This window comes from Capricornis sumatraensis, chromosome 4 (genome assembly GCF_032405125.1).
Source record: "Capricornis sumatraensis isolate serow.1 chromosome 4, serow.2, whole genome shotgun sequence".
NCBI lineage: Eukaryota > Metazoa > Chordata > Mammalia > Artiodactyla > Bovidae > Capricornis > Capricornis sumatraensis.
The window spans coordinates 143,471,757-143,498,472 of record NC_091072.1 but is presented as its reverse complement, the minus strand read 5'-3'; the positions used below and the strand labels follow the sequence as shown (position 1 = coordinate 143,498,472).

General features: G+C 36.3%; 1 protein-coding gene across 1 annotated transcript in view; it reads left to right on the top strand.

Annotated features, from left to right (window-relative positions):
- LOC138078761 (killer cell lectin-like receptor subfamily E member 1) overlaps positions 1–26,294 on the top strand; it is an 85,392-nt gene extending 59,098 nt beyond the window's left edge. Inside the window, exons 6-11 of the mRNA XM_068971511.1 lie at positions 20,434–20,526; positions 20,872–20,922; positions 23,237–23,276; positions 23,782–23,938; positions 25,969–26,072; positions 26,174–26,294. Coding sequence (XP_068827612.1) covers positions 20,434–20,526; positions 20,872–20,922; positions 23,237–23,276; positions 23,782–23,938; positions 25,969–26,072; positions 26,174–26,294 — 566 coding nt within the window. The remainder of the gene's footprint in view (positions 1–20,433; positions 20,527–20,871; positions 20,923–23,236; positions 23,277–23,781; positions 23,939–25,968; positions 26,073–26,173) is intronic.
- The last annotated feature ends 422 nt before the right edge of the window (positions 26,295–26,716 follow it).

Below are 26,716 nucleotides of genomic sequence, written 5' to 3'. Positions count from 1 at the left end.
GAAGCTCTGATTCATACCATTCAGGGCCATCCAAGATGGACGGGTTATAGTGAAGAGTTTTGGCAAAACGTGGTTCATGGGAGAAGTAAATGGCAATGCACTCCAGTATTCTTGCCTGAAAGCCCCATGGACAGTAAGAAAAGGCAAAAGAATTTATGTTTTAGAAGATATAAATATGAATAAGACATGGTCTTTCCATGAAGTATCTTATGTTCTAATTTAATAGATATTTTAGTGTAACTAATCTAACTATAAATTAATGACATAGAAGTAGATTCCTATTAAAGATGCATGTATAATTCCACAGTTTTTAAGAGACTGTAATAAATTATCCCTGCAGAAATCTGTGATTTAAGGGGAAAATATAAAGAAATGTTTTAATTTCTAATTCATAATGTAATCATAACTTGCCTTTTTAAATGCAATGTTACCAAAATGATTTTTAAAATGTATTTCTCTTTCTAGAACTGGGCTTCCCTGCTGGCTCTGTTGCTTGGGAATCTATTTAAGGCAGTAATGGAAAATTTTGTCCAGAACCTCACTGTCATTCTTATAAAAAGTATTGATTTTGGTCAGTGTTTTGCCTCTGGTTGCTTAGTACCTCCTCTGGCAGCTCTGTTTCCAGGGCCATATTTCTACCTGTGATGACTTCATCTCTGCCATCTTTATGGATTTCAATTGATTTTTTTCACTGCAGTGGCCTTTGCCCTGGTTTGGTACAGGATGAAATCTTAACATTCTGGATATCTTTACAAGTTAAACAGTCATAGAAAACCAGATCTTATGAGCAGAATTTGACAGTGAGACTTTGGAAATAGAGTAGAAAGGTGGAGGAAGGTAAGAGAATTAAAGCAATAAACTGAATATGTGAAGGAGTATGTGAATGGCCCTCAGTCAATAAGGGATTCCACAGAAACAGAACTAGAGAATAAAAACATAGTGGCAAAGGCAAGGTGTTGACATAGCTATTTTGTTGATTCTTTTGCAACTGACTTTGTACTTCTCTGGTAAACCTGAATGGGCTTATGTTAGAAAATTTAAATTTAAATTAAATGAGCTCAGGTAGAAGTTTATGGAGGCAGAGAGTGCTTTTCACTATTAATTATTCTTAAGAATTTCCAAAATTCAGATTCCCATGTTCTACTAGAGAAACTGAATCAATGTCTGGGCTGAAACTAAGGAATCTGGAGTAGAAGCAAGTATAGTAGGTGATATTGAGGTGACCGTTTTACTGATTACTCTTTAAGAAAGACTGGAATGAAGATAAAGTGGTTGTCCAAAGTTTCATACAGAATTGTTAACTTGCTCTTTTGGTCACTCTGTGATACACAGTTCTTTGGTTTACATATATTGAGAAAATGTTGTATAATCTTAGTCTAATTACATAGTTCACATTAATTGGATATTTTGGTACTCAAGACCGTATTTCTCTAACCACCTCCTTTGCTCTGTCAATGGTAATTTGAATCCAGATCACAAGAAATCTTGCCAAGCACTCTTAGCCACCACACAGGTCTTTTAGTTTTAATAGAAATGTAATTCGACTATCAAAATGTGCTTTACAAAACTATTCAATTCTATGCCTTTAGGCTCCCATTTCCGTGCCTACTGTTGCTTGTTGTGGTTTAGCCGCTAAGTTGTGCCTGCTCTTTTGCAGCACCATGTACCATAGCCTGCCCGGCTCCTTGGGATTCTCCAAGCAAGCATAGTGGAGTGGGTTGCCATACTTTTTCAGGAGATCTTCCTGACCCAGGGATCAAACGGTTATCTCCTACATTGGCAGGAAGATTCTTTATTACTGAGTCACCTGGGAAGGGCAGGCCTACTCTTACATAACTTCTTTTTTTATATAATTAATGCAAATCTAAATATTTTCTGCCCAATTTGTAATGCTAATTAAGTAACTTTGTATTCATGCGAAAACCAAAATCAAATATAAATAAAAATTAGAAAAAATAAGTAGATGAAATATTACAAAACTCACATGTCTATGTATAGCAAATACTGTAGCAAAATACCTACTCACTGTGGATTCCTGCATGTATTAAAAATCTTAATATTCAAATATTTGTAGTCCCTTTAAAATCATTTGCTTTAGTTTGGTAGATACAATAGCAAGTATCTCTAAGTATACCAATTTGTCTCCACAAGAATAACCTGTCAAATTTTCAGCTTTCCAGACCATTTGCAATCTGATGCTGGTGCACATTATATTGAATGAAAAACCATTCAAAATGGTTAATATTTAAAGTATATGATGGATCTCCATGTGTCCAACCACATCTAGGTGCCTGGTATTCCTGGGCTTTGGTATGACCTCCTCAAAAATACACAGAAGAAATGATTGACCCTACCTTTCTCACTTCCTCTTGTTCCATTCAACATGTATTTAAGAATAATTCATGAACTGGTGCTGTCTTGATTCCTTTTTATTTTCTTGTAGTTACTGTCTTGTGTATCCCATATAGGCTATTCCATGAATTTAAACCCCACCTAGTAATATTTGCAAAATAACTCCTTAGCTTTAAACTATATTCTTCCTGAAACTGCCACTTAAGTATACAGTTTCTGCCACTGACTGCCAAAAGTAAATTACTTTTTTCAATACATTCTGCACATCATGGCTGTTTAATTTACTTATAATTTCAAGAACTTTTTTAACATGGTTTAGCTTTCTGTTTCTATAATATGAATGCCTGAATGTTTTCTGAAAATGTTCTTTCACCTCACCCCATTTTATTTTTTTCAGAAGTTCAAAATTGTAAAATATTTTATTTTGCATAGACAGTATGACAGGTTTTTATATATGCGTTTAGTTGCCCATTGTTTCTCTTTACAAAATATGTTATCTTAATATACCCGATTGAGAAGAAATCTCCCGGAAGTACACATTTAGAACATGACTGTAACATTTACATAGTCAAACTAGCATTTGTTACTTCATTTCTCCCTGCTTCCTCTTCCAAAAGAAAATTTAGTCTTAATTCTAAAGCGAATGTTGCTAACTGTGATGATTCATGTCCAATGAATAACAGTACTCATGTGACAAAGCGACAATTATCCCCATGTCCAAGTTTGTAAATTTCCATTTTGATTTGCTTCTCTACCTTTAAGCTAAATCCACTGCTTCTTGGCCAATTTCATAGGTCCTTACAGCTTTTCATTTCAATATCTGCTGCAGTAGAATCTTACTTTTTCCCAGAAATTTCATTCTCCTTTCCCTAAAGCCCTTTTAGACTACCCAAGAAGCAATACAATAACATCGAGTGGTCTAGGTGTTAAATGCCCTGGCAAGTGCTGGTCACGCTGTGGTTGGAAAATTCTGTTCAGAGGAGTGTACAGTGAGTGAATATGTTAGCAACACCTTTACATATTTAGAGTGTGTTGACCAGATGTGTGACACTTAAACTAAAAATAACCACAGAAGAAAATCCAGTAATCTTTCAGGAAAAAAAAAAAAAATAGTACATGTGTCATAGCAGAATGCAGATGGTTTATTTATTTAATTACATAGCAGTTTTTTAAGCAGTCAATAGAAAGAAAAAAAAAGAACACCAGAGAGCACTTTATCAGAACTGTTTTTATGTCTTAAAATATATATTTAAAATGTTTGTTTATTTATTTCTGGCTGTGCTGGGTGTTTGTTGCTCTGTGGGCTTTTCTCTAATGGCGGCGAGCAGGGACCACTCTTTGTTGCAGCGAGCAGGCGTCTCATTGCTGTGGCTTCTCTTGTTGCGGAGCATAGGCTCTAGGGCGCTCCCACTTCAGAAGCTGTGGCTCTGGGTTCTAGAGCACAGCCTCAGCAGTTGTGGCACATGGGCTTGTTGTTTCTAGGCATGTAGGATCTTCCTGGATTAGGGATTTACCTGTGTCTCTTACTGAGCCACCAGGGAAGTCCCTTTATGTCTTAATAAACAAAGTAAATAAAATTTTTAAGCTATCTATATCCTAGATAACACTGTGTAGGGCAGCAGGATATGATCCACATTGTGTTCCATTTTTAACAGTCAGAAAACACCAAGCGTTTACAGGGACAGATTCTAGGCATTGCTGGGACTTGATCCATCAAGAAGGAAAATATTAAGTAATTTGTCTATTTTTTCCCTCTCACTTTCTGATCTCCTGGCAATATCTTTCAAGGGCTTAAACCAGCCAGAAACCAGAAGGCAAGCAAGTCTGAATGATGTAATTTTTAGACTTTAGCTTCCAGGGGCACAGAGTACAGCAAAGATGCTTGGAAATGGATGTGGAAGGAGTGTTCTGAAAAAAGATGTTAGAACCATAGCTTCTGGTGGTAGAGTACTAGAAGTTTCATGGGGAAGACTTTGTGTGCCTTGCAATACTGGTGAGGGTCTAGGCAGATAAACAAAGCCCAGGCCAGATCATTCAATAGAATGAACTTAATGCAGAGAAATAGTTACAAAGCAGTTGCAGGGTTGAAAGACAAACAGGAGAAAGACAGTCCAGAGATAAGTAAAACAGAAAGATGGGACCATTCCCAGTGCTGAAGGTGCCAAGGGAGCAGGTGGGCCCCCAGAGCCACTTGATGAAACCTGGGACCACAGCAGACACTATCTGGTGGGAAGCTGTTGCTGTTTGCAGGAGTTAAAGCCACATGACAGGTGTAGCCACTGCAGGAGATGTAGCCTGAAACAAAGAGAGAAAAGCAAAAACACCAGGCTTCTCCCCCACTTCTCACCTTTCAAATATCAAACCAGTTCCTCCCATTGACTGAACTGGAAGCTGGTTCACGTGGAAACCGTGAAATGTAGGTTGCAAGAATCAGCATCTGAGTTAGGAGCAAAGCATGAGGAAGGCTAAGGAGGATGAAAGGGATAGTGACTGACGCAGGATAAAAGAAACCAGGTCTCCCAAGAACATAGGACCAGAGTGTTTTGCAAGAGATGCTTCTCATACCCAAATGGAAGTATGACTTAACACAGAGATTTATTGAACCTGTCTTGTCTAATCTTTATGTCAGCTTCTTTACTGTAAATGTGCGTAAGATCACTTGGATAGATTATCAATACTGAACCATGTGTAGAAGGGTTCAGTAATTGGGAGGTGGGTTTGCAAACATGCCTTATAAAGAAAGAATTGGGAATAATTTATTCAGTATACTGACATGAGGGATACAAGTCTCTAATCGCTTATCTACAATATGTGCAGGATAAGTTGCTTCAGTCATGTCTGACTCTGTGTGACCCTATGGACTGTAACCCTCCAGGCTCCTCTGTCCATGGGATTCTCCAGGCAAGAATACTGGAGTGGGCTGCCATGCCCTCCTCCAGAGGATCTTCCTGACTCAGGGATCAAACCTGCGTCTCCTGCTTTGCAGGCAGATTCTTTACCACTGAGCCACCAGGGAAGCCCCCTGCAATGCTAAAAACCAAAATATTTATAAAGCAAAATATTTTTTATAAGTTTGGTGCCAAAATATGAACTAAGTATGTTTTTTGTTTGATGCATTTTTCTGAGGAAATATTGATGTGCTTGGTTAAAAAGTGAACCACCAAATTCTATTGGCACTGTTAATTTATATATGTATATGTATGTACTATATTTTAAAGTGCAAAACTGTGAATCTTAAATTACACTTCTCCCCAAGGATTTTGGATACAAAATTAGAGACTACATTTATATCTTAAACAGCATTTAATTTTCCATTCTAACTCTTTAAAGAAATGGCAAGAAAACACCATATAAAAGAACAATCTCTGATGTATTCTGCTTGATTTTCCTGTCTCTGTCTATCTCTTTCTCTCTTTGGTTTCTATTGATGTCACCTGCTTAACCATACTGGTGATATTTAATGTTAACCTGGATTAGAATAACATTTCCTTATTTTTAAAAGCACCTTACTATTATTTGTAAAATAAGTTTTCACTTCAGATTGTGTTCCTGCTAAAACTGACATTTAAGTACAGTATAGTCTTGCTAAGAATAGGTGGCTTTTAAATCATGACTGTTTGATTCACATTTTCTTCTGGAATTATTTTTGCCACATTCCTGCTTTCTTTTCCTCTCATGTGAATTGGCTGTCTTGAAGACTTTCTGTTCTCCTCACTGTTCTGTCTTACTACTAGTTCAGGAGGAAGTTCAGTTCAGTTCAGTCCCTTAGTCAGGTCTGACTCTTTGCAACCCCATGGAGTGCAGCACGCCAGGCCTCTTTGTCCATCGCCAACTCCTGGAGCTTACTCAAACTCATGACCATCGAGTTGGTGATGGCATCCAAGCATCTCATCCTCTGTCACCCCTTCTCCTCCTGCCTTCAATCCTTCCCAGAATCAGGGTCTTTTCCAATGAGTCAGTTCTTCGCATCAGGTGGCCAAAGTATTGGAGTTTCAGCTTCAGCATCCAGTCCTTCCAATGAATATTCAGGACTGATTTCCTTTAGGATGGACTGGTTGGATCTCCTTGCAGTCCAAGGGACTCTCAGGAGTCTTCTCCAACACCACAGTTCAAAAGCATCCATTCTTTGGTGCTCAGCTTTCTTTATAGTTCAACTCTCACATCCATACATAACTACTGAAGAAACTATAGCCTTGACTAGATGGACCTTTGTTGACAAAGTAATGTCTCTGCTTTTTAATATGCTGTCTAGGTTGGTCATAACTTTCCTTCCAAGGAGTGTCTTTTAATTTCATGGCTGCGATCACCATCTGCAGTGATTTTGAAGCCCCCCAAAATAAAGTCAGCCACTGTTTCCACTGTTTCCCCATCTATTTGCCATGAAGTGATGGGACCAGATGCCATGATCTTCGTTTTCTGAATGTTGAGCTTTAAGCCAACTTTTTCACTCTACTCTTTCACATTCATCAGAAGGCTCTTTAGTTCTTCATCACTTGGAGGAAGTTAGGGAGAAACAATTCCTTTTACAAAGTTGTGTGTAAACAGGACCCCCAATTATGTCTGTATGGTATTGACACCTTTGCCCATAAGCAGCTTCAGAGTTATTCTTTTGTGTCTTCACTTGTTCATTATTTCCATCTACAAAATACTTACTTTTATACACTGTATCAGAAGAAAATTCAGGTTAAAAATTTTTATGTAAAATACAAGTCTAGTATTTACATTCTAATCAATTGATGCTTTATGATTCTCATGTTTGTGTGTGTGTGTGTTTGGCTCTGACCTCCTCCTCTCTTAGTGGGTAAATGCTGTTATGATTCTGAACTCAGTGCTATTTCCTGTGGTCATGTTTGTCCGAATGATAATGACGCAGTTCAAGTGATAACGATCACCACATTCAGGCTTGTAAACCTCACTTTTGTTCTCTTCTCCTCCTTATGCTTTATAGTCTGTTCCTTGACCAGATGAACTGTTTCAATTCTCACTGTTTTTTATAGTAGCTTCTTATTTTTTTCTTAACAGACAAGCTCTACATCCACTCATCTCAGCCCTAGGACTGTATGATCATATCGTGCCTACTGTAGGTGTTAAGTGTTATGTCGAGCATCAGCAAGTCTGAGCTTGGAAATATTCTGTACTGTCCAGGACACCTCTATACACATGAAGCACACTGAGCTGATGACTGAGGTCTGACCAAGAGGGCAGGGTCATGTCAGAATCCAGACAGCATTTCTAAAAATCTACTTATAATTATGTTTCATCTTTTCAGATGAAAATGAATATTAAAGGAGTTTTGTAACCTACTCAAGTTTACAAATCTAACAAGAAACAGAATCAGACAGTTGAGGCTACTGACTTAAAAAAAAAAAAAAACACTTCAATTCTTCTAAAAAAAAAATCACATTTTAATTAGATTACTTTGATTAATTGGTTTATTTATGGCCGTCCTGGGCTTTCATTGCTGTGTGCAGGCTTTCTCTAGTTGCAGCAAGTGTGGGCTTCTCTCCAGTTGCAGTTCAGTTCACAGACTTCTCACTGTGGTGGCTTCTGATGTTTCAGGGTATGGGCTCTGGGATGGGCAGGCTTAGTAGTCGTGGCCCACAGGCTTAGTTGTCAACCCAGGGATCAAACCCTTGTCCCCTGCATTAGCAGGTGGAATCTTCACCACTGGACCACCAGAGAAGTCCAAAGCTACTGGCTTTTGACACCTCATATTTAGTACGTTGAAGAAGGGCAGAGAAAAATCATCTGATGAGTATCAGTTAGAAATTAGTTTTGAAGGCAAAACATTTGTATTATCCTCTCATTTAACTCTGTGCTGCTATTTTTCTATATTCTTTGTGTGTCTTGTTCTCATTAGATATTCTCACTGATCCAGTTTCCATGCCACTAAGACAGGTGTGTCGATTCTGACTTGTTAGTTAAGAGGCATTCAATTTTTTATAAATCTAATTATTGCCTGATTCTATGTATATATTCAGGCAACATATAAATGTAAAAACTGAAGATGAACATCTGCTGTTTCTATTCAATGAGGGAGGTGCAGAGCTAATAAAACATAGCCCAACCCTGATGTCCATAATGTTATGAATTCTGATTCTCTGTAAGATTTAATTCAACTGAAAATGATTTTTTTTTCACTAGATTGATTTAGGAAAAAAAGCAAAATCTTGGAATGAGAAGATAGTTCAAATATATCTACTAAACTGTAAATATTGAAAGTCATAAATTTTGAGTGTTAGAACAGTCTTGGTTGCTGAAGGTTGGAGTGACTGTGGCTATTCCTTAAAATAAGACAGCAGTGAAATCTGGTACATCAATTGACTCTTCCTTCCACAAACGATTTCTCTGTAGCACGCAATGCTATTTGATAGCATCTTACCCAGAGTGGAACTCCTTTCAAAATTGGAGTCAATCTCCCCTAAACCTTTAGCTGCTTTATAAACGAAGCTTATATAGTGTTCTAAATCCTTTGTTGTCATCTCAGCAATCTTCACTGTAGCTGCCATATCAAGAAAACACTTTCTTTGCTCATCCGTAAGAAGCAAGTCATCACCCACTCAAGTTTTATTCTGAGACTGCAGCCATTCATTACATCCCCATGTTCTACTTCTAATTCTAGGTCTCTTGATATTTTCACCACATCTGCCATACTTCTTCCACTGAAGTCTTGAACCAAAGTCATCCATGAATATTGGAACCAGTTTATTTTAAGTTCCTATTAATGTTGATATTTTTCTCTTTTGGCTAATCATGAATGTTCTTAATGGCATCTAAAATAGTGAATCCTTTCCAGGTTTTTAATTTGTCTTGCTCAGCTCTATCAAGAGGAGTCACTATTTATGGCAGCCATAGCCTCATGAAATATATTTCTTAAATACTGACTTGAAAGTCAAAATTATTTCTTGAATTCTGGGCTGCAGAATGGATGTTGTGTATGTTTTCAGGCATAAAAACATTAATCTCATTGTATATCTTCATCAGACTCTTGCATGACTCAGGTGACTTGACAATGAGCAGTAATATTTTGAGAAGATTCTTGTTTTTTGAGCAGTAGTCTCAAAAGTGGGCTTAAAATAAACCATGTTGTGAATAGCTGTGCTGTCATCCAGGCTGTGTTGTCCCACTTATACAGCACAGGCAGAGTAGAATCAGCATAATTCTAAAGGGCCCTAGAATTTTCAGAATGATAGATTAGCACTGGCTTCGACTTCAAGTCATCAGCTGCATTAACCCCTAACAAGAGAGTTAGCCTATCCTTTGAAACTTTGAAACCAGCATTGACTTCTCTCCGGCTATAAATGGTACCTTTTATAAGTTTGCTTCATCTACTTTGAAAATCGATTTTTTTAATGTAGTCACCTTATTAATCATCTTAGCTAGATCTTCTGAAAAACTTGTCTCGTTTCTACATCAGTACTTGTTGCTTCACTTGGCTGTGAAGTAAGGGAAAGTGAAAGTTGCTCAGTCAGTGTCCGATTCTTTGCAATCCCATGGTCTGTAGCCTGCCAGACTCTTCTGTCCATGGAGATCTCCAGGCAAGAATCCTGGAGTGGGTTGCCATTCTCTTCTCCAGGGGATCTTCCCAACCTCGGGAATGAACCAGGTCTCCCTCCTTGCAGGTGGATTTTTTACTGTCTGAGCCACTAGGGAAGCCCTGCTTCACTTGGCACTCATGCATATAGAGAGCTTCTTTCCTTAAACCTCAATTAATCCTCTCTAAGTGGAACAACAAAGCCTGGATGACAGCATATCTGTTTACAACAGGGTTTATTTTAAGCTCACTTTTGAGACTACTGCTCAAATCTCAACCTAAATTAATCTCTACTAGTTTAAAATTTTTTCTGCAACTTCCTCATCCCTCTCAGCTTTCTTGGAATTGAAGAGATTTAGAGCCTTGCTCTGGACTAGGCTTTGACTTAAGGGAATATTGTGGTTGGTCTATAACAAAACAATACAAAGCAAAAAACTAAAAATCCCACAATATCTGTGAAGTGCAATGAAGCAAAATGAAACTATAGGTGGTATTTTTGTAAATAGAACACAGGCCATTTCTGTTCCTTTTTTTTTTTTTTTTTTTTAGTTTTCAACTCTCTGAAGGAGTCTCTAACCAAGAAAAAGTCATATCAAATAAGTACATTATAGAATTTTATATATTTGATATAAATTTTTTGACTATACTAAGGGAACAGGATAAAAATTCCTTAATATAACAAACAAAGTTTTTCTCAACGAAGTCATAAGTCCTATTTTCTACTTTATGTCATGAAGCAGACTTATAGTACCTAATTCTTATTTTTACCTCTCTGATGTTGTTGATAAAATGTGCTATAATTCTCTAACCTTTCTAGTAAACAAAGATCTTAAAATATATATTCACATCATTCTACCCCTAGTGCCTGTTGAAATGCTGTAAACATGATATCCACATGTAGTGAACAGGAAATATCCTTAACTGCTACAGTCAAATTATAAAGCTTACTTCTATCTTTGCATTTACACCATTTTGGTCAAAGATTTTTTACCTTTTTTACCACATATACACCCACACCCATGCTCACATATAAACACACATACAAACAAATAGTAGATGGAGGGAACAAGGTAAAATCTCTTTTCCCCCCATGAAATCTAACTTCAGAGAAATACAAATAAATTCTAAAAAGGACCATCCATCTTGGTGCCAATATCCTCTTCAAGTGAATTTATTTTATGTATGCAATTATCATGAAATTCACATATATAGACAGATATTTCTAAAAATTGAATTGTGTTTCCTAGAAGGCAGAAGGCATGAAAATAGAGAAAACAGGAGACAAAGCATATAACTAAAAGGTTCCTGAGACTTTAAAAACTGCTCTTAGGTTGTACAAAAATTATGGTAATAGCTTGGTTTAATTGTTTGTCCAAATCTGGGTTTTACCTCCGTGAGAACAATCAGATATTTCATAGTCAAGGATGCATGTAGTGTGTATACTGTATAAGTATGCAAATATAAAATTACAATGTAGTTACTATGTAATATTAATTACTATGTAAGTATTTACATACTTGCATATGTCGCTCAGTCGTGTCCGACTCTTTGCGACCCCATGGACTGTAGCCAATCAGGCTCCTCTGTCTATGGGATTTTCCAGGCAAGAGTGCTGGAGTGGATTGCCATTTCCTTCTCCAGGGGATCTTTCTGATCCAGAAATTGAACCTGAGTCTCCCACATTGCAGGCAGATGCTTTACCGTCTGAGCCACCAGGGAAGCCCATACTTGCATATGTAGTAGTATCCAAAATATCTGTAGTTATTTATGTATCTAAAATCAAATAAAGACTCAAAATTACCAGGGTAACTGAAGCAAAATAACATATATTCTACTAGTATGCAAAGTGACTCTCCACGTTTTTATCTATTACAGATCGACAGAACATAATGAAACTCAGCTCAGCCATTGCTAGTTAGTTGACTTGGAGCTTATTTCTTTGATAATACTATGTCTTCAGCTATGAAATTTAAGAAATAATGCTAATAATAACAGGGTAAATGAAGATTACAAAGGTAAATTATGCAAAATATCTCACATGAAGCTGGCATAAACACCAAAATAGCTTACTATTTTACAGATAATTATTAAGTATGTTAACTATAATAAATTATAGACCACCAGTCAACTAAAGAATTAAAGAATAAATTATAAAATTTTAGCAATAATCCTTTATGTGAATCCTTTTTTTCCAAGATTCATTTCAGGCTAGTGGAGCTTGGTAATGTATAAATTGATCATCACTGCTGGTTGAGTGCTTTGCATAAAAGTTAAAAGTTGAGTTCTTGAAACTGACAGATTTTTATTGATGAATCATCTCATGTTTGGGTACTGATACATCTTATTATTCTTAGAGAATCCTTTTATTTCTCCTTTCTTTTTTATGCCCATTTCATCAACAGATTTTGACTGTAGAGCTTTTCAGTGTAGAAAAGCTTGGCCTAAAGGCCAAGAAAGAGGCTCAGTGCCATTTTAATGACACCTAGTAAAAAATACTCGAGCTTTCCATCTCAAAAAGTGACCAGTTTGTTTAGTGAGAACCCAAAGGCTCTCCAACAGCTCACCACAGAGGCACTGTTTCCAGATGCGTGGGGGGCAACAAGCCACAGATGCAGCCAAAAAGCGAGCTCTCTGAAGCTCTTTTGTGAAGCTTTTACACTTTGCTTAAGTCTCAGGTGATGGAATTTATCAATTAGAAGAGATGAACATCAAGACAGAGGTCCCCAATCTTTTTGGCACCAGTTACTGGTTTCATGGAAGACAATTTTTCCATGGACTGAGTTGGGAGAGATGGTTTGTGGATGATTCAAGCACATTACATTTATTGTGCACTCTATCTCTATTATTATGAAATCAGCTCTACCAGGCATTAGATCCCAGAGGCTGGGGATCCCTGCTTTAAGGGCTGATGTTAAGAAATTCTGAAACAAATTGTATATTCTCATCACTCTGGTTTTATAAACCTCTCCTAACTCCGCACAATCAGAGAGAGCCAATGTTTTATCCAAAATATATGTTAGCTATTAGATCATTATTATTTGAATGCTTTTTTTTCTCTGTCGACATCTCACTTTATAAAATAGCTATCAGGCAAAGTCAAGTGCTGAGAAAGATCTAGATATGTCCAAAATTTTCACTTTGTTTTATTTCTTTTTTGAGTCTAAGTTATACCTGAACCAGATGCAGAATTGGTTGCTGCTGTGGTTTTCTTGTTCATTTGTCCTTTTATTTCTTTTGATGGGAAGCAGTACTCTTGGTAGGGCTTCCCTGGTGGTGCAGTGGTAAAGAAGCCACCTGTCAATGCAGAAGATGCAAGGGACGTGAGTTCAATCCCTGGGTTGAAAAGATCACCTGGAGGAGGAAACAGCAACTCACTCCAGTATTCTTCACGGAAAATTCCATGGACAGAGGAGTGTGGTGGGATACACTTTGAGTCTGTGGAGTCTCAAAGAACTGAACATGGCTGAGCACCACCAGCACCCCTGGTACTTTTAACTTCATGCAAAAAGGGACATTTGCTTGTGTAATGTGTCTGATCAATATCTATGATTTTATTTGTAGCTGTCAGGTAAAATTACAAATGTAAAATGATACCAGACTTGTAAAAACAACTATGCAGTATCCAAAACCAATAATATAAAGATAGTGGGTAACATGTCAGAGATCAAATTAAAATAATATGTTGAATAAAATCTGAAAATCATGTTCTTACCAATAGCAAATATTTCTCACTTGGTTGAAGCCCCGAGGTGATCATCTCTACTTAGAGAAAGCCAGAGTAAGACCTGTTAACGAATAACCCCAATTAATTCTTACAAAACTTTCTTCAGTAGAACTGAATGACCAATAAAAGGCTAGCTACTCAACTTTAAATGATGTCAGGATCAAAAACAGATTATATGATGGTGCTTACATGAATTTACATATGTGATAAAATTATATAAAACTATATACACGTATGGGGCTTCCCAGATGGCTCGGTGGTAAAGAATCTGCCTACTGGAGATGCAGGAGATGTATGTTTGATCCCTGCATGGGAAGATCCCCTGGAGAAGGAAATGGCAACCCACTCCAGTATTCTTGCCAGAAAAATCCCGTGTACAGAGGAGCCTGGTGGGCTACAATCCATAGGGTTACAAAGAGTTGGATATGACTTAGTGACTGAGCACACACATATATTTGTGTATATATATGGATATATATACATATTCACACACATATGCATGTGAAACCTGAATAAGAGCTATCAATTGAACTAATGTTAGTATCTTGGTTCTGATGTTGTGCTCTACTTATGTAAGTTATTACAAGGGAGATCCCGGTACTGTGTATTTTTCCTGTCAATTTATGTTAATTTCAAAATAAAAAGTGAAAAAAAAAGAGAGTTAACAGAAGTCAGTATGCGTATTCTCTTTGTGTTAGCACTAAGTATCCTCACTTTCCTGTCCTCCTTATATCTCAGCTACACTACTATTAATAACTCTTTCACTAAAGCAAATTCTGCTGTATTCTTAACAAGAGGTTCATTCCACATCAGAAACAGTAAATTCAGAGACAGTGGATGTGCTCAGTGTTTACAGATCAAAGCTCAGAGAACTCATTGTGCTTCTATTATAAACATTCTTTCTTGCTGAATTTAGACTTGAAGATTTCTAAACACAATCCCCCTAAATATGTCCTTTAGTTGATTACAATAGGTACACAATAGGTACACAAAAAGATCATTCTCATCTTTTCATTGTGCTTCAAAGTAAACTTGTATATGTAGATCAGTGGAAGATTCATTCAGAAAGAGTAAACTTGAGAAAATAGCAAAACAAAGCAAAGACAAACATGAAACATTATTGATAGGCATCACTACTTTCCTAAAGTTCATTCTAGAAGTTCAGCATTTTAAAATTTCCTATAGATCATCATTGCTGGCCATTTTGTTTTGGGTAGAGTTGACTCCACTTCAGCATCCAAGTGGATACAGTATCACAAGTTGGCCCCCATGGATTTCAGTCTATCCATGTGTCTTATCTGTGGGCCACAGTAGTAATTTGCATCTAGCTTGCGAGCATGAATGCTTAGTAATTTCAGCTGTGTCTGACTCTTTGCGACCCTATGGACTGTAGCCGGCCAGGCTCCTCTGTCCATGGGATTATCCAGGCAAGAATACTGGAGTGGGTTACCATTCCCTTCTCCAGGGGATCTTCCCTACCTAGGGAGCAAATCTGTGTCTCTTAAGTCTCCTGCAATGGCACACAGTTTCTTTACCACAAACACCACTTGGGAAGCCCTCATTGACAGTTGAAGGTGGGATGAGAAGGGGATTACAGAGGATGAGATAGTCGGATGGTATGACTAACTCAATGGACATGAGTTTGAGTAAACTTCAGGAGTTGGTGATGGACAGGAAGGCCTTACATGCTACAGTCCATGGGATTGCAAAGAGTCGGACACGACTGAGTGACTGAACTGAACTGAACTGAACTGAACTGAAACATCTAGCTTGTGCTGTGCTATGTTTAATCACTCAATCGTATCTAACTCTTTGTGACCCCATGGGCTGTAGCCCACCAGGCTCCTCTGTCCATGGGGATTCCCTAGGCAAGCATACTGGAGTGGGTTGCCATGCCCTCCTCCAGGGGATCTTCCCAACCCAGGAATCAAAACCAGGTCTCCTGCATGCAAGCAGATTCTTTACCCTCTGAGCCACCAGGGAAGTCCGAGAATACTGGAGTGAGAAGCCTATCCCTTCTCCAGAGGATCTTCCTCACCCAGGAATCAAACCAGGGTCTCCTGCATTGCAGGCAGATTCTTTACCAGCATAGCTGCCAGAGAAGCCCAAGCATCTAGTTTAGTCAGTGTCAATAAGATGGAGAGGAATTCTTGGATCACTCTCATAAGGACGTGACCAAAATAAACTAGACACCAAAAATTTTATATTATTCTGGTTCTACACATTTTAAAAACTAAACTAAACTGCAGTGTTATAGGTCAAGGTGGTGGAGATATTTGGAAGGAGAAAGGGGGTAGGAATTAGAAAGCTAAATGAGCAAAAACCTTGAAGATCTTGGAAATGTTCTATTTCTTGATTGATGTGGTAGTTACAAGGGTGTTACCTCTAATAAGTAATAAACGTTATGATTTTATTACTTTTCAGTATGAATATCATCTTTTATTTTAAAAAGGTAAGAAGAGAAAATACATTGAAATCTTTTCTGTCTTATTTAGGTTTTGATATGAGGCAGTTCTGTTAACTATTTCTCACTTTATAATAACCACACTTCCACATTTCCAAGTCTATTTATCCTATAAGACTATACTCAAATTTTAATCTTATTATGATTTCTTACTTCATTTCCTTCTGACATTGTCAATTCCTCCTCTGTGAAATAGTTCTGTTCCAGAGGGGATTGGGAAGATTCAGGTGTTATCTCATCCGCACATTGTCATACTTCCCATGTATTTCAGTTAGAAAGTAGATATGAATCAATATTTTCTCAAGGCAGGTATCGCATCACTTTCTTTGATAGACATTGAGATATTCTACACAAGTAAGTTGAACACTTAATCTGATTGTTAGACATTGAATGGAATTTTAAGCAAATTATCTGGTTATTGCTTATACTCTAAAATATTCATTATAGGAACTTCCCTGGTGGTCCAGTGAGTAAGACTCCAAGTTCCAATGCAGAGTGCCTGGGTTCGATACTTGACAAGGGAACTAGATCACATATGCATCAATGAAGATGGAAGACTCCACATACTACGATCCCACAAACTATAACTAAGATCAGTTGCAGCCAAATTAATAGGTAAATATTTAAATAAATACAATGCTCATCATAAAACTGAAATAAGGTGACTTAAAAAACTGTACAAATAACATAAAAGCTAAGTTTTCAGAAAAAGTGTATAAAACTCTTAGGACAACATTGTAAAGCAATTGTTCTGCAAATAAAAATTAAAGAAAAAAGCTCTTAGTAAAATTAACAATGAATAAAACTAGATCACTATGAAACATTAAAATAAAGACATCTGTGATAATGAAATGATCATAATCATGACTAAAATGTATGCATTTAATATTTTTACCTGGTGATACGTCAAAAACAGATTAGGTTCATGTTTTGCACTTTAGGTGATTAAAGATAAAAGAGGCAATCATACAGATAAAAAAGGCAATCATAATTCTAATGTCTATACAGTCCATGGAATTCTCTAGGCCAGAATACTGGAGTGGGTAGCCTTTCCCTTCCCCAGGGGATCTTCCCAGCCCAGGGATAGAACCCAGGTCTCCCACATTGCAGGCAGATTCTTTACCAGTTGAGCCACAAGGGAAGCCCATATCTAGCTTTAATATGGGGTAAAATTTCAATCTTGTCCATTGCTGATTCAACAACTTAAGCTGAATTGTAATAATTTTAACTCTTTTCTATTGTCCCTTTAAAAATGATATAGTTATTTTCACATCTCTGAAATAACATATAGAATTATCTTAGAGTCAATAATTCTAAGAGAAAAGATCATTCTATGGGTACATTCAAAACCTGTACTGACTCTACACTGTTGGACTTAGTGCTTTATCCACAAAGTTTCATTGAATTCAGACATCTTGAGATGAAACTGCTAGGAATTTGAGAAGAAAGTGTTGCCTTAAGCACTTATGTTCTGACAGCTCGAGCTCTATGATGAATGCAGTTTGATGGTAATTCATACTCTATAAATGAATAGGCAAAAAAACAGAAGGAGGAGTCATGTGATTATTCTCTTACCATAAAAGAAAATTGTTTTGGAGCATGAGGTTGAATGCTGACTCTGACATCACATATTCAAAATGCAAGGTGCCCAAAGTTGCATAAACAAAAGTAAATATATGAATTTTTGTGTCATGGGGCTGCAGGGACCGGGATCATTTTATGTACTATAGTGATATTACAATGCTTAAAAATAAACAACATAAATAACAAAAATATTTGAGGATTTATTTTGTGTGTGGATGAATGGTCGCTTATATTTCCAGACACTTAACCGTAGGTCAAGGTCTCTGTTATTGGCTCTTAATCTGCCTATCTGCCCCCATCTGAAATTCCTACTATTAAGGTTATGCTTCTGAGGACAAAATTATGCGACTTGAAATATCAGCCTCTTATCTGAATTAGATGCATAATAAATGATTATAATAATTAACATATTAGTAAAAATAAAGAGTCCAGTATTAAAATAAACTTTCAGTGCTAGTATCAATGAAGCACCAAGTGTGTAGGCTTAGACCAGTTGAAGCACTTGTAGGGTATAGATGTATGTGTGTGTTTTATAGGACAATCATGGGAAGCCTACTGATTCTACCTTTTAGATCTTTGCCTTCCATACCTGGGTTAAAGTGGCAGAGATCAAAAGCACAGAATGAGAGATGAAAAGTTCCTATCACTCTGTACTTAAAATAATAAATGAAAATCGACACAACTTATAGACCCGGAGGGAGGCTTGATTTAAAATACAGGTCGTGCGTGCTCTAGAGAAAGACTACCAGGGTTTCAAACATAAGTAAACTTGGTTTAGTACTTTAGCTTTACTGTATCTTACTTTTCTCATTGGTAAAACAAGCATATTTATTTATCTTTATTATTAAGTCATATCCAGGGATAAAAATAAGCTAATATATCCCTCGTGATTTAATCTATATTTGACACAAAGCAAATAATAAATATTTCTCCTTATTCAAAAAGGAAAATTCAGTGTTAATTTTTTTTACACTAAGTAAATTTACCTTTGGTTTGCCCATATATTCCATTTTCCAAGTAATTTTTAAGATGACTTTGATGTTCAAACATTAGAAACATTTTTTTGCCTCTCACTTCATTTTGTGATAGTCAAAGGGTCTGCATTAGGCAAGTTCAGTGAGAATTTCCTGTATTGTGGTTCCTGAAGCATTTTAGAAGACAATGATTTTGCTGCCTCTTTTCATACTACACATCCATGTCTCATCGGCAGAAGATTTGAACACACTTTGGTACACAGGTTTTTATTTTATTTTAAAGGATTTCTTCATAACTTTCGGGTTCCTTAGCCTCCAGCTTAGCTTCTGGATCTAATCTCATTTCTCTGAATCAGCATCCATCGTGTCTTACCTTCATTGACACTGGACATCTCACATGGCAGGTATGTGCATCCCAAGTCATAACATGAAAAAAGGAAAGATATCTCATGAGCATGGCTGATTTCAGGGAACGCTTTAATAACAAGGATGCAGTTTTAGGCTTCCCACGTTTCAGCACTTTTTACTTCAATTTCACTAATCTGATTCTTCATTCTGTAACTTAGCAATGACTTTGTGAAGTTCTGTCAACAGATTTAAAGAGACGATTCTGATAAGGATAGCTCTAAATTCTGATTGCGATCTGATTTTACAAGGAAAAAATGTAAACAATATAATCCTAGCTTAGACTTAAATAGAAAATGCTAAATGTTAACAACTCAATGCTTGAAAGTGCTTTTTTAAATTTACCATTTGTGTTATGACACTCCAGAATCATCCAGATTAACATTTTGACACATTGCACTGTTATTCAAGACACCGCACTTTGGGTCCACTCATGTTAGTGCAGAATCTCCTGATGCTAGATTATTTTAGGGGAAAGGTCTTGTAAGCAAGCAATTTTTGGCATGAGAAAATGTAGTATATGTGAAAAATGGTTCCCGTAAAAATGAATGCAATGTGTCATAAGTTAACGTGTTGTGGAAATAAAGTCAAGCTCTCAAGGTATTATCCGTACGTTGATTGAGGAGCCTCCCAACACACCAGGTCCAGAGTATTCCCATGTCTTCTCTTCCTGGTACAGCCTCTACAAAGCTATCAGCAGCTTGACATTTCTTACAGCAGTGAATATGTTGAGATTAGCAGAAGGGCATGCTCACAAGGGAAGCCTGGCATCCTGCAATCCATGGGGTCTCAAAGACTCAGACACAACCAACCGACTGAACTGAACACTCCCAAGTATTGTAATAGTTCCGTGACAATGATAGAATATATTAAATGAAAGACTCTGGGTCTAGCAAAGCTTTCATTTGAATTCTGACTTGGGTACTTAATAGCTTTGAACCTTGAGAAAAATAACCTCATTAATGGACAGTACGTTTTCTGATCTACTTAATTAGAGTCATATATTCTATCTTGTGATTTTGTTGCTCTTGTTTCTGTGAAAATAAATTCATTATATCAGCCCATTAACCAGAACTTGGTGCCTGTTGATCTCTTGTTACTACAGATCTCTAAGCTTCTTTGCCAAATTTAAAAATTAAAGGTAAATACTGAGATAGAGAGGATAAAGAGGAAAATGTATGGATAATCTCACTGAAGAATAAAGTACATTATATAAAAATGTTGGTAACAAGTGGAGTTCCAAATGGAATATCTTCATTTTCCAGCATTTTTTTTTTCTGGCAAAATGATTGGATTATCAAGCCAAAGAACTTTTTGAATCCTCTCACTGGTTTCTGCTTTTAAGAATTCTCATGTTTGTTCTTTAAATCATTACCCTATCTTTCTTTCTTTATAGGTTTTCAGACCACTCCATGGAGGTTGATTTCTGGGATTTTAGGAGTAATATGCCTTTTGATGATGATAACTTTGGGAGTTTTGTTGAAAAATTGTAAGTTTTTATAGTCAAGGCTATATAAAAAAAATCAAATCTGTGATGAAGCTATCTTATAAGAAAAGTTTCATTTTGCTAACATGTAAAAGATTCTGATGCTGGAAAAGACTGAAGGCAAGAGGAGAAGCGGGTGGCAGAGGATGAGATGGTTAGATAGCATCACTGACTCAATGGACATGAATTTGAGCAGACTCCCAGAGAGAGTGGCGGACAGCGGAGCCCGGTGTGCTGTAGTCCATGGGGTTGCAAATAGTCAGACATGGACTTAGTGACTGAACAACAATATTTTGTTATTTCATAAATGTTTATCTGACAAAGTAAATTTCTTATCATTTCTTACAGCACTTATTAAACAAAGTGTTCAGCTTGGACCCTCCACAGATCTCAGTGAAGGTTGGTTTCACACTTTGGAAGATTTTTGTGTTGGTAGAGAAGGAAATAAACAGTTTCTTGGTTTTCTCACACAGAAGCTTGATGGAATATTACACAGTTATACCGATTGATGTGGTAATTGTAGGATAGTCCCATTTCATTGTTCATCTAAGAATGTATTAATACATGCATTAAATGTATTTAATAAGAATGTATTAAATACATGATATACTATTTATGTAATTAAATAATAAGAAAATTATTATATTGAAATGACATATTTTCCAATGTGAGTGATCATGTAAAAATAAACACAAAATTATAGTAAATACTGTAATTAACAAAAATAAATTGCAAATAAAAATTGCAAAAAATAAGTTGCAGTAAATATACTAGCTAATTCTAATCACCTGCTTGTGTTTGTTGATAACCTACACTTCTATATCTCTTTTACCTTCACCTCTGCTACTTCCATAATTTAGAAAGTAACATGGAGATTAATGCAATTCTAAACCCTACTTAACCAGTGAAAGTCAGCTCAAAGTCCTAGTTTTTTTTTTTTTTTTTTTGGAACTAGAAGAACTTTTATTTACTCTTCAACCCATTGTACTCTGGTTTCTCACCCTATCACCCAACAAAAGTCCTAGTTTCTAAATGTAATTTTATACTCAAATGCTCTCCAAGTTGTCTTCTGTGTTCATATAGCTCTTCACTTGCATCATTTTTCCCCCTGAGCATTTTCCCAACTTTATTGAGATACAATTGATAAAGGACATTGCATAAATTTAATGTGGGGGGCTTCCCCGATGGCTCAGCAGTAAAGAATTTCCGCTACAACCTGAGAGACAGGGGCTTCCCTGGTGGCTCAGATGGTAAAGCGTCTGCCTACAAGACAGGAGACCCGGGTTCCATCCCTAGGTTGGGAAGATCCCCTGGAGAAGGAAATGGCAACCCACTCCAGTGTTCTTGCCTGGAGAATCCCATGGATGGAAGAGCCTGGTGGGCTACAGTCCATGTGGTCGCAAAGAGTCAGACACGACTGAGCGACTTCACTTTCATTTTCAGTCCCTGGGTGGGGAAGATGTCCTGGAGAAGGAAATGGCAACCCACTCCAGTATTCTTGCGTGGGAAATCCAGTGGTCAGAGGAGCCTGGCCAGCTACACTCCATGGGGTTACTAAAGAGTCAGACACAACTTAGCAACAAGTTTTGTGTACAATGTGCTGATTTGGTACACTTATTATTACAATATTATTATCCCAAAGCATTCACTAACAGAACCATTATGTCACGCAACTATCATTGCTATTCATGGTGAGAACATTCAAGAATTACTCCTGTGGCAACTAGCAAGTAAGTAATACGATATTGTTCACCTTAGTTACAATGGTGTACAGTAGATTCCCAGAACTTATTCATTCTGGATTCATTCTGGAGAATTGTATACCTTTTTTTTTTTTTGGTATTGGCTACAAAAGGTGGCTTGTGGGATCATAGCTTCTTGATCAGGAATTGAACCAGAGTCCAGGCAGTGAAAGTTTAGAATCTTAACCACGGGATCACCAAGGAATTCCCATGAACCTTTCAACAAACCCATTTATCCCACATCCCATCCCTTGGTAATCACCATTCTACTCTAAAATTTCAGCACCATTCATTTGACAAAGGTTTGAGTGTTGTTGAAGACATTATCCCTAGTAAACTGAATGGTCCAATTTCAAGCTAATTATTCTTTTATTTTCATTTTGAAAATAAAGTATCCAGAATTATTTTTTTTTAAATCTTCTGACTGCATCATGTGTCATATGGCATCGTAGTTTCCCAACCAGCGATCAGAAACTTTGCATTGAAAGCACAAAGTCTTAAACACTACACCACCAAGGAAGTCCTCAGAATTCTTTTGTGACTCAAGAAATGTGCTAAAATGATTTCCTTCTTTACATACCTTTTTCATCTAATTTAATTTCTCTCTCTCTCTCTTTTTTTTTTTTTACCAAAAATTTGCTTTCATTTTGCTGTGATTTATGTAAATGTTGTCTTTGATCAAAAGCAATTCTCACCCTGAGGCATAAGAGCAGTCACAATTTTAGCATAGATGCAAAAGACAAATGGACAAAGAAAATGACAAAACAGAATGCCAGCATAGTCTACTTTTAATTACACAGCAGAGATCAACTTTGGGTCGCTTTCTCAAAAAAGGTTCTTACCACTGCCCCCCATCCTACCATCTGCTACACTGTATTTGAACATATTGAATTTACTTGTATACTTACCCAAATTATCACTAAATATTGTTTGTAAATGAAGGAAACATATAATGCTATCCCTATCTCTAGAATATAATTTCCATGAGGAAAAAGGATTATGTCTGAGTTGTTCAAATTAATATTCCCTGAACTGTGGTGTATGCAGTAAATTCTCAAAGAATATTTGTAGAAAAGATTAATAAATAACAAATGATTTTTTTTTGGTTGTGATTTATTTTAAAATTTTTATTTATTTATATTTTTTGGCCCCACCATGAGCGGTATGTAGGAACCATTTTTAAATTTTTTTTATTTTAATTGGAGACTAATTACTTTACAATATTATAGTTTTTTTTTTTTTTTTTTTTTTTTTGCCATACATTCACTTGAATCAGTCATGGGTGTACATGTGTTCCCCACCCTGAAGCCCCCTCCCAACTCCCTCCCCATCCCATCCTTCAGGGTCATCCCAGTGCACTGGCCCTGAGGGCCCTGTCTCATGCATTGAACCTGGACTGGCAATCTATTTTACATAGGGTAATATACATGAATAACAAATGATTTTTGAAAAAGTAAATAACACTGAAACAAAAAATTGAACCTCTAATGTCATCCAGTCATGTTTTATTATTTCTTTTAGAATCTGGCTGCTGTTATTGCCAAGAAAAATGGATTGGCTACCAATGCAACTGTTATTTCATTTCTAATGAATTAAAAACATGGAAAGACAGTAGGGATTTTTGTATTTTTCATAATTCCAGTCTACTTCAGATACAAAACAGAAATGAACTGGCAAGTATTTAATTTTGATTTTCTACATTTTCTTTGACTTAGGAAATATATTATCTAAGTAGGCTGAATGATTCAAGTCTTTAATCAGATAACAAGTGGATGATTATATTTGAACTAATATCCTATACTTTGAAATCGTCACAAAATCAACCCAAAATTTCTCAAAGGTTTACATTATAGGAGTGTTGACAGATAAAGTACAAATAAAGTTTTAAAGATAACTCAAAGTAGAAATAAAAATAACCTAATTTAGCTTAAAATAACCTATTTTTAGCTCTTTAATTGAATTTCTAATTTATTTTATAATTACATATCTTTTGTTATCACTCTTGGGTGTAATGTGAAATGTATATGTAAAATATTATAAAACAATTAGTTCTTTAGTAAAAGTTCTCTAGCTCCCTGTAGAACCTGTGCTAAGATCTATCCCTCAGTGTGCTATTGGGATCAGATTTGACTGATGATCTGCTATGAAGGAAATGTTCCATAAAAACTCTAACACCCATTATGACATTTTTCATTCCTTTAAGAAGTGAGGCTTTGTGGTATTTTTTCCTCCAGAAATGGACTTGATGAATGAGAAACAAGAGGCAAGTGACTGACTACACCTACTAAATTAGAAGTTAAAAATGATTTTAGTTTGTATTCGTTTGGTGCAAAAGTAATTGTGGTTTTGCCTTGTTGAAAATTGCTGTTGGATATTGGAAAACATTCTTAAATAAATGTGATTATGTTACATACTGTTTAATATGCATTTCTCATTTTATGTTTTTTTGCTAATGACATCGCTTGCTGTTAATTTTATATTTATTTTAGGCTATAGAAACTATGTTAGACAAAAAGCAAATTTAAGCAATTTTTAAATTCAAGTTCAAAATGGGTAATAAAGCAGTGGAGACAACTTGCAACATCAACAATGCATTTGGCCCAGGAATTGCTAACAAAAGTACAGTGCAGTGGTGGTTCAAGAAGTTTTGCAAAGGAGACAAGCACCTTGAAGATGAGGAGTGCAGTGGCCGTCTATCAGAAGTTGATCCGACCAACTGACCGGATCATCAAAGCTGATCGTCTTACAACTACAAAAGAAGTTTCCCAAGAACTCAGCATTAACCATTCTGTGATCATTTGGCATTTGAAGCAAATTAGAAATGTGCAAAAGCTCTGAAAGTGGGTGCCTCATGAACTGACAGCAAATTTTAAAAAAAATCATTATTTTGAAGTGTCTTCTTCTCTTATTCTAACAGCAAAACATTTCTCAAGTGGATTGCGATGTGTGATGAAAAGTGGATTTTATACAACTGGTGATGACCAGCTCAGTGGCTGGACCAAGAGGAAGCTCCAAAGCATTTCCAAAAGGCAAACTTGGACCAAAAAAATGTCATGATCACTGTTAGGTGGTTTGCTGCCAGTCTGATCCACTACAGCTTTCTGAATCCCAGTGAAACCATTACATTTGAGAAGTCTGCTCAGCAAATCAATAAGATGCACCAAAAACTGCAATGCCTGCAGCTGGCATAGGTCAACAGATAGGACCTAAATTCTTCTCCATGAAAATGTCTGGCTGCAGGTTGCAAAACAAACACTTCAAAAGTTGAACAAATTGGGCTACGAAGTTTTGCCTCATCTGCCATATTCACCTGATTTCTTGCCAATCAACTACCACTTCTTCAAGCATCTCCATGAGTTTTTGCAGTGAAAATGCTTCCACAACCAACAGGAAGCAGAAAATGCTTTCCAAGAGTTTGTCAAATCCCAAAGTATGGATTTTTACACTACAGGAATAAAAGAACTTATTTATCAATGGCAAAAATGTGTTGATTGTCATGGTTCCTATTTTGATTAAGAAAGATGTGTTTGAGCTTAGTTATAATGATTTAACATTTATGGTCTGAAACCACAATTACTTTTTTGTACCAACCTGATAGAATTGAAAAACTGATACTAATACTGGAAACTGACATTCTTAAAAGTACATGTTTCCTAGAGTAGATTTGAAATAGGTTAATATGTTGGTCTCTGTTTCTAAGCAGGGTTTTATGAAGTTCAGTTCCAGGTTTTACTGGATTGGACTTTCTTACAGTGAAGAACATCATGCCTGGTTGTGGGAGGACAATTCTACTCTCTCCCAAGATCTGTAAGTTTCTGGCATCAAAACTTTTTCTGTTCTTTTTTGAGTTTATCCTTGGATTTGATCGTTCCTTTCCCCATATACTAATAATTTCATCTTCATTACAGAGTTCCTTTATCTCACACTGTAAATCCAAAGAACTGCATAATATATAACCCAAGCAGAGGTGCATTGGATGAAGACTGTGAAAATACAAATAATTACATCTGTAAGCAACGGTTTGTTTAGATGTTTCTTGGGGAAGAAGTATTCTGCAATGAAGATTTAGACTTACTTAGAATGACAACATATTATTATATCTATTTCTGGGATCTGTAAAATGTTTCAAATTGTGCCTTGTCAATCATATAATTTTCATATATTTGAAAACATATGCCTAAATTTTTTTATCAATACATAATTGATATATAAATTATATTGGTTTTAGATATACAGCATAGCAATAACTAGACAGTAAGTTTAATTAACATTCATCATTATTATAGTTACAATTTTTGTAGTTACAATTTTTAAATTTTGCAATGTGTTTTAAAATTGATGAAACTTGTGTACCTACACTGAAATTATAGAGTCAATATAAATAATTTCATGAATATTTAATGTGCACAGTCAATAGTGAATTTCATAATTTATACATCTATTCTTAGAAA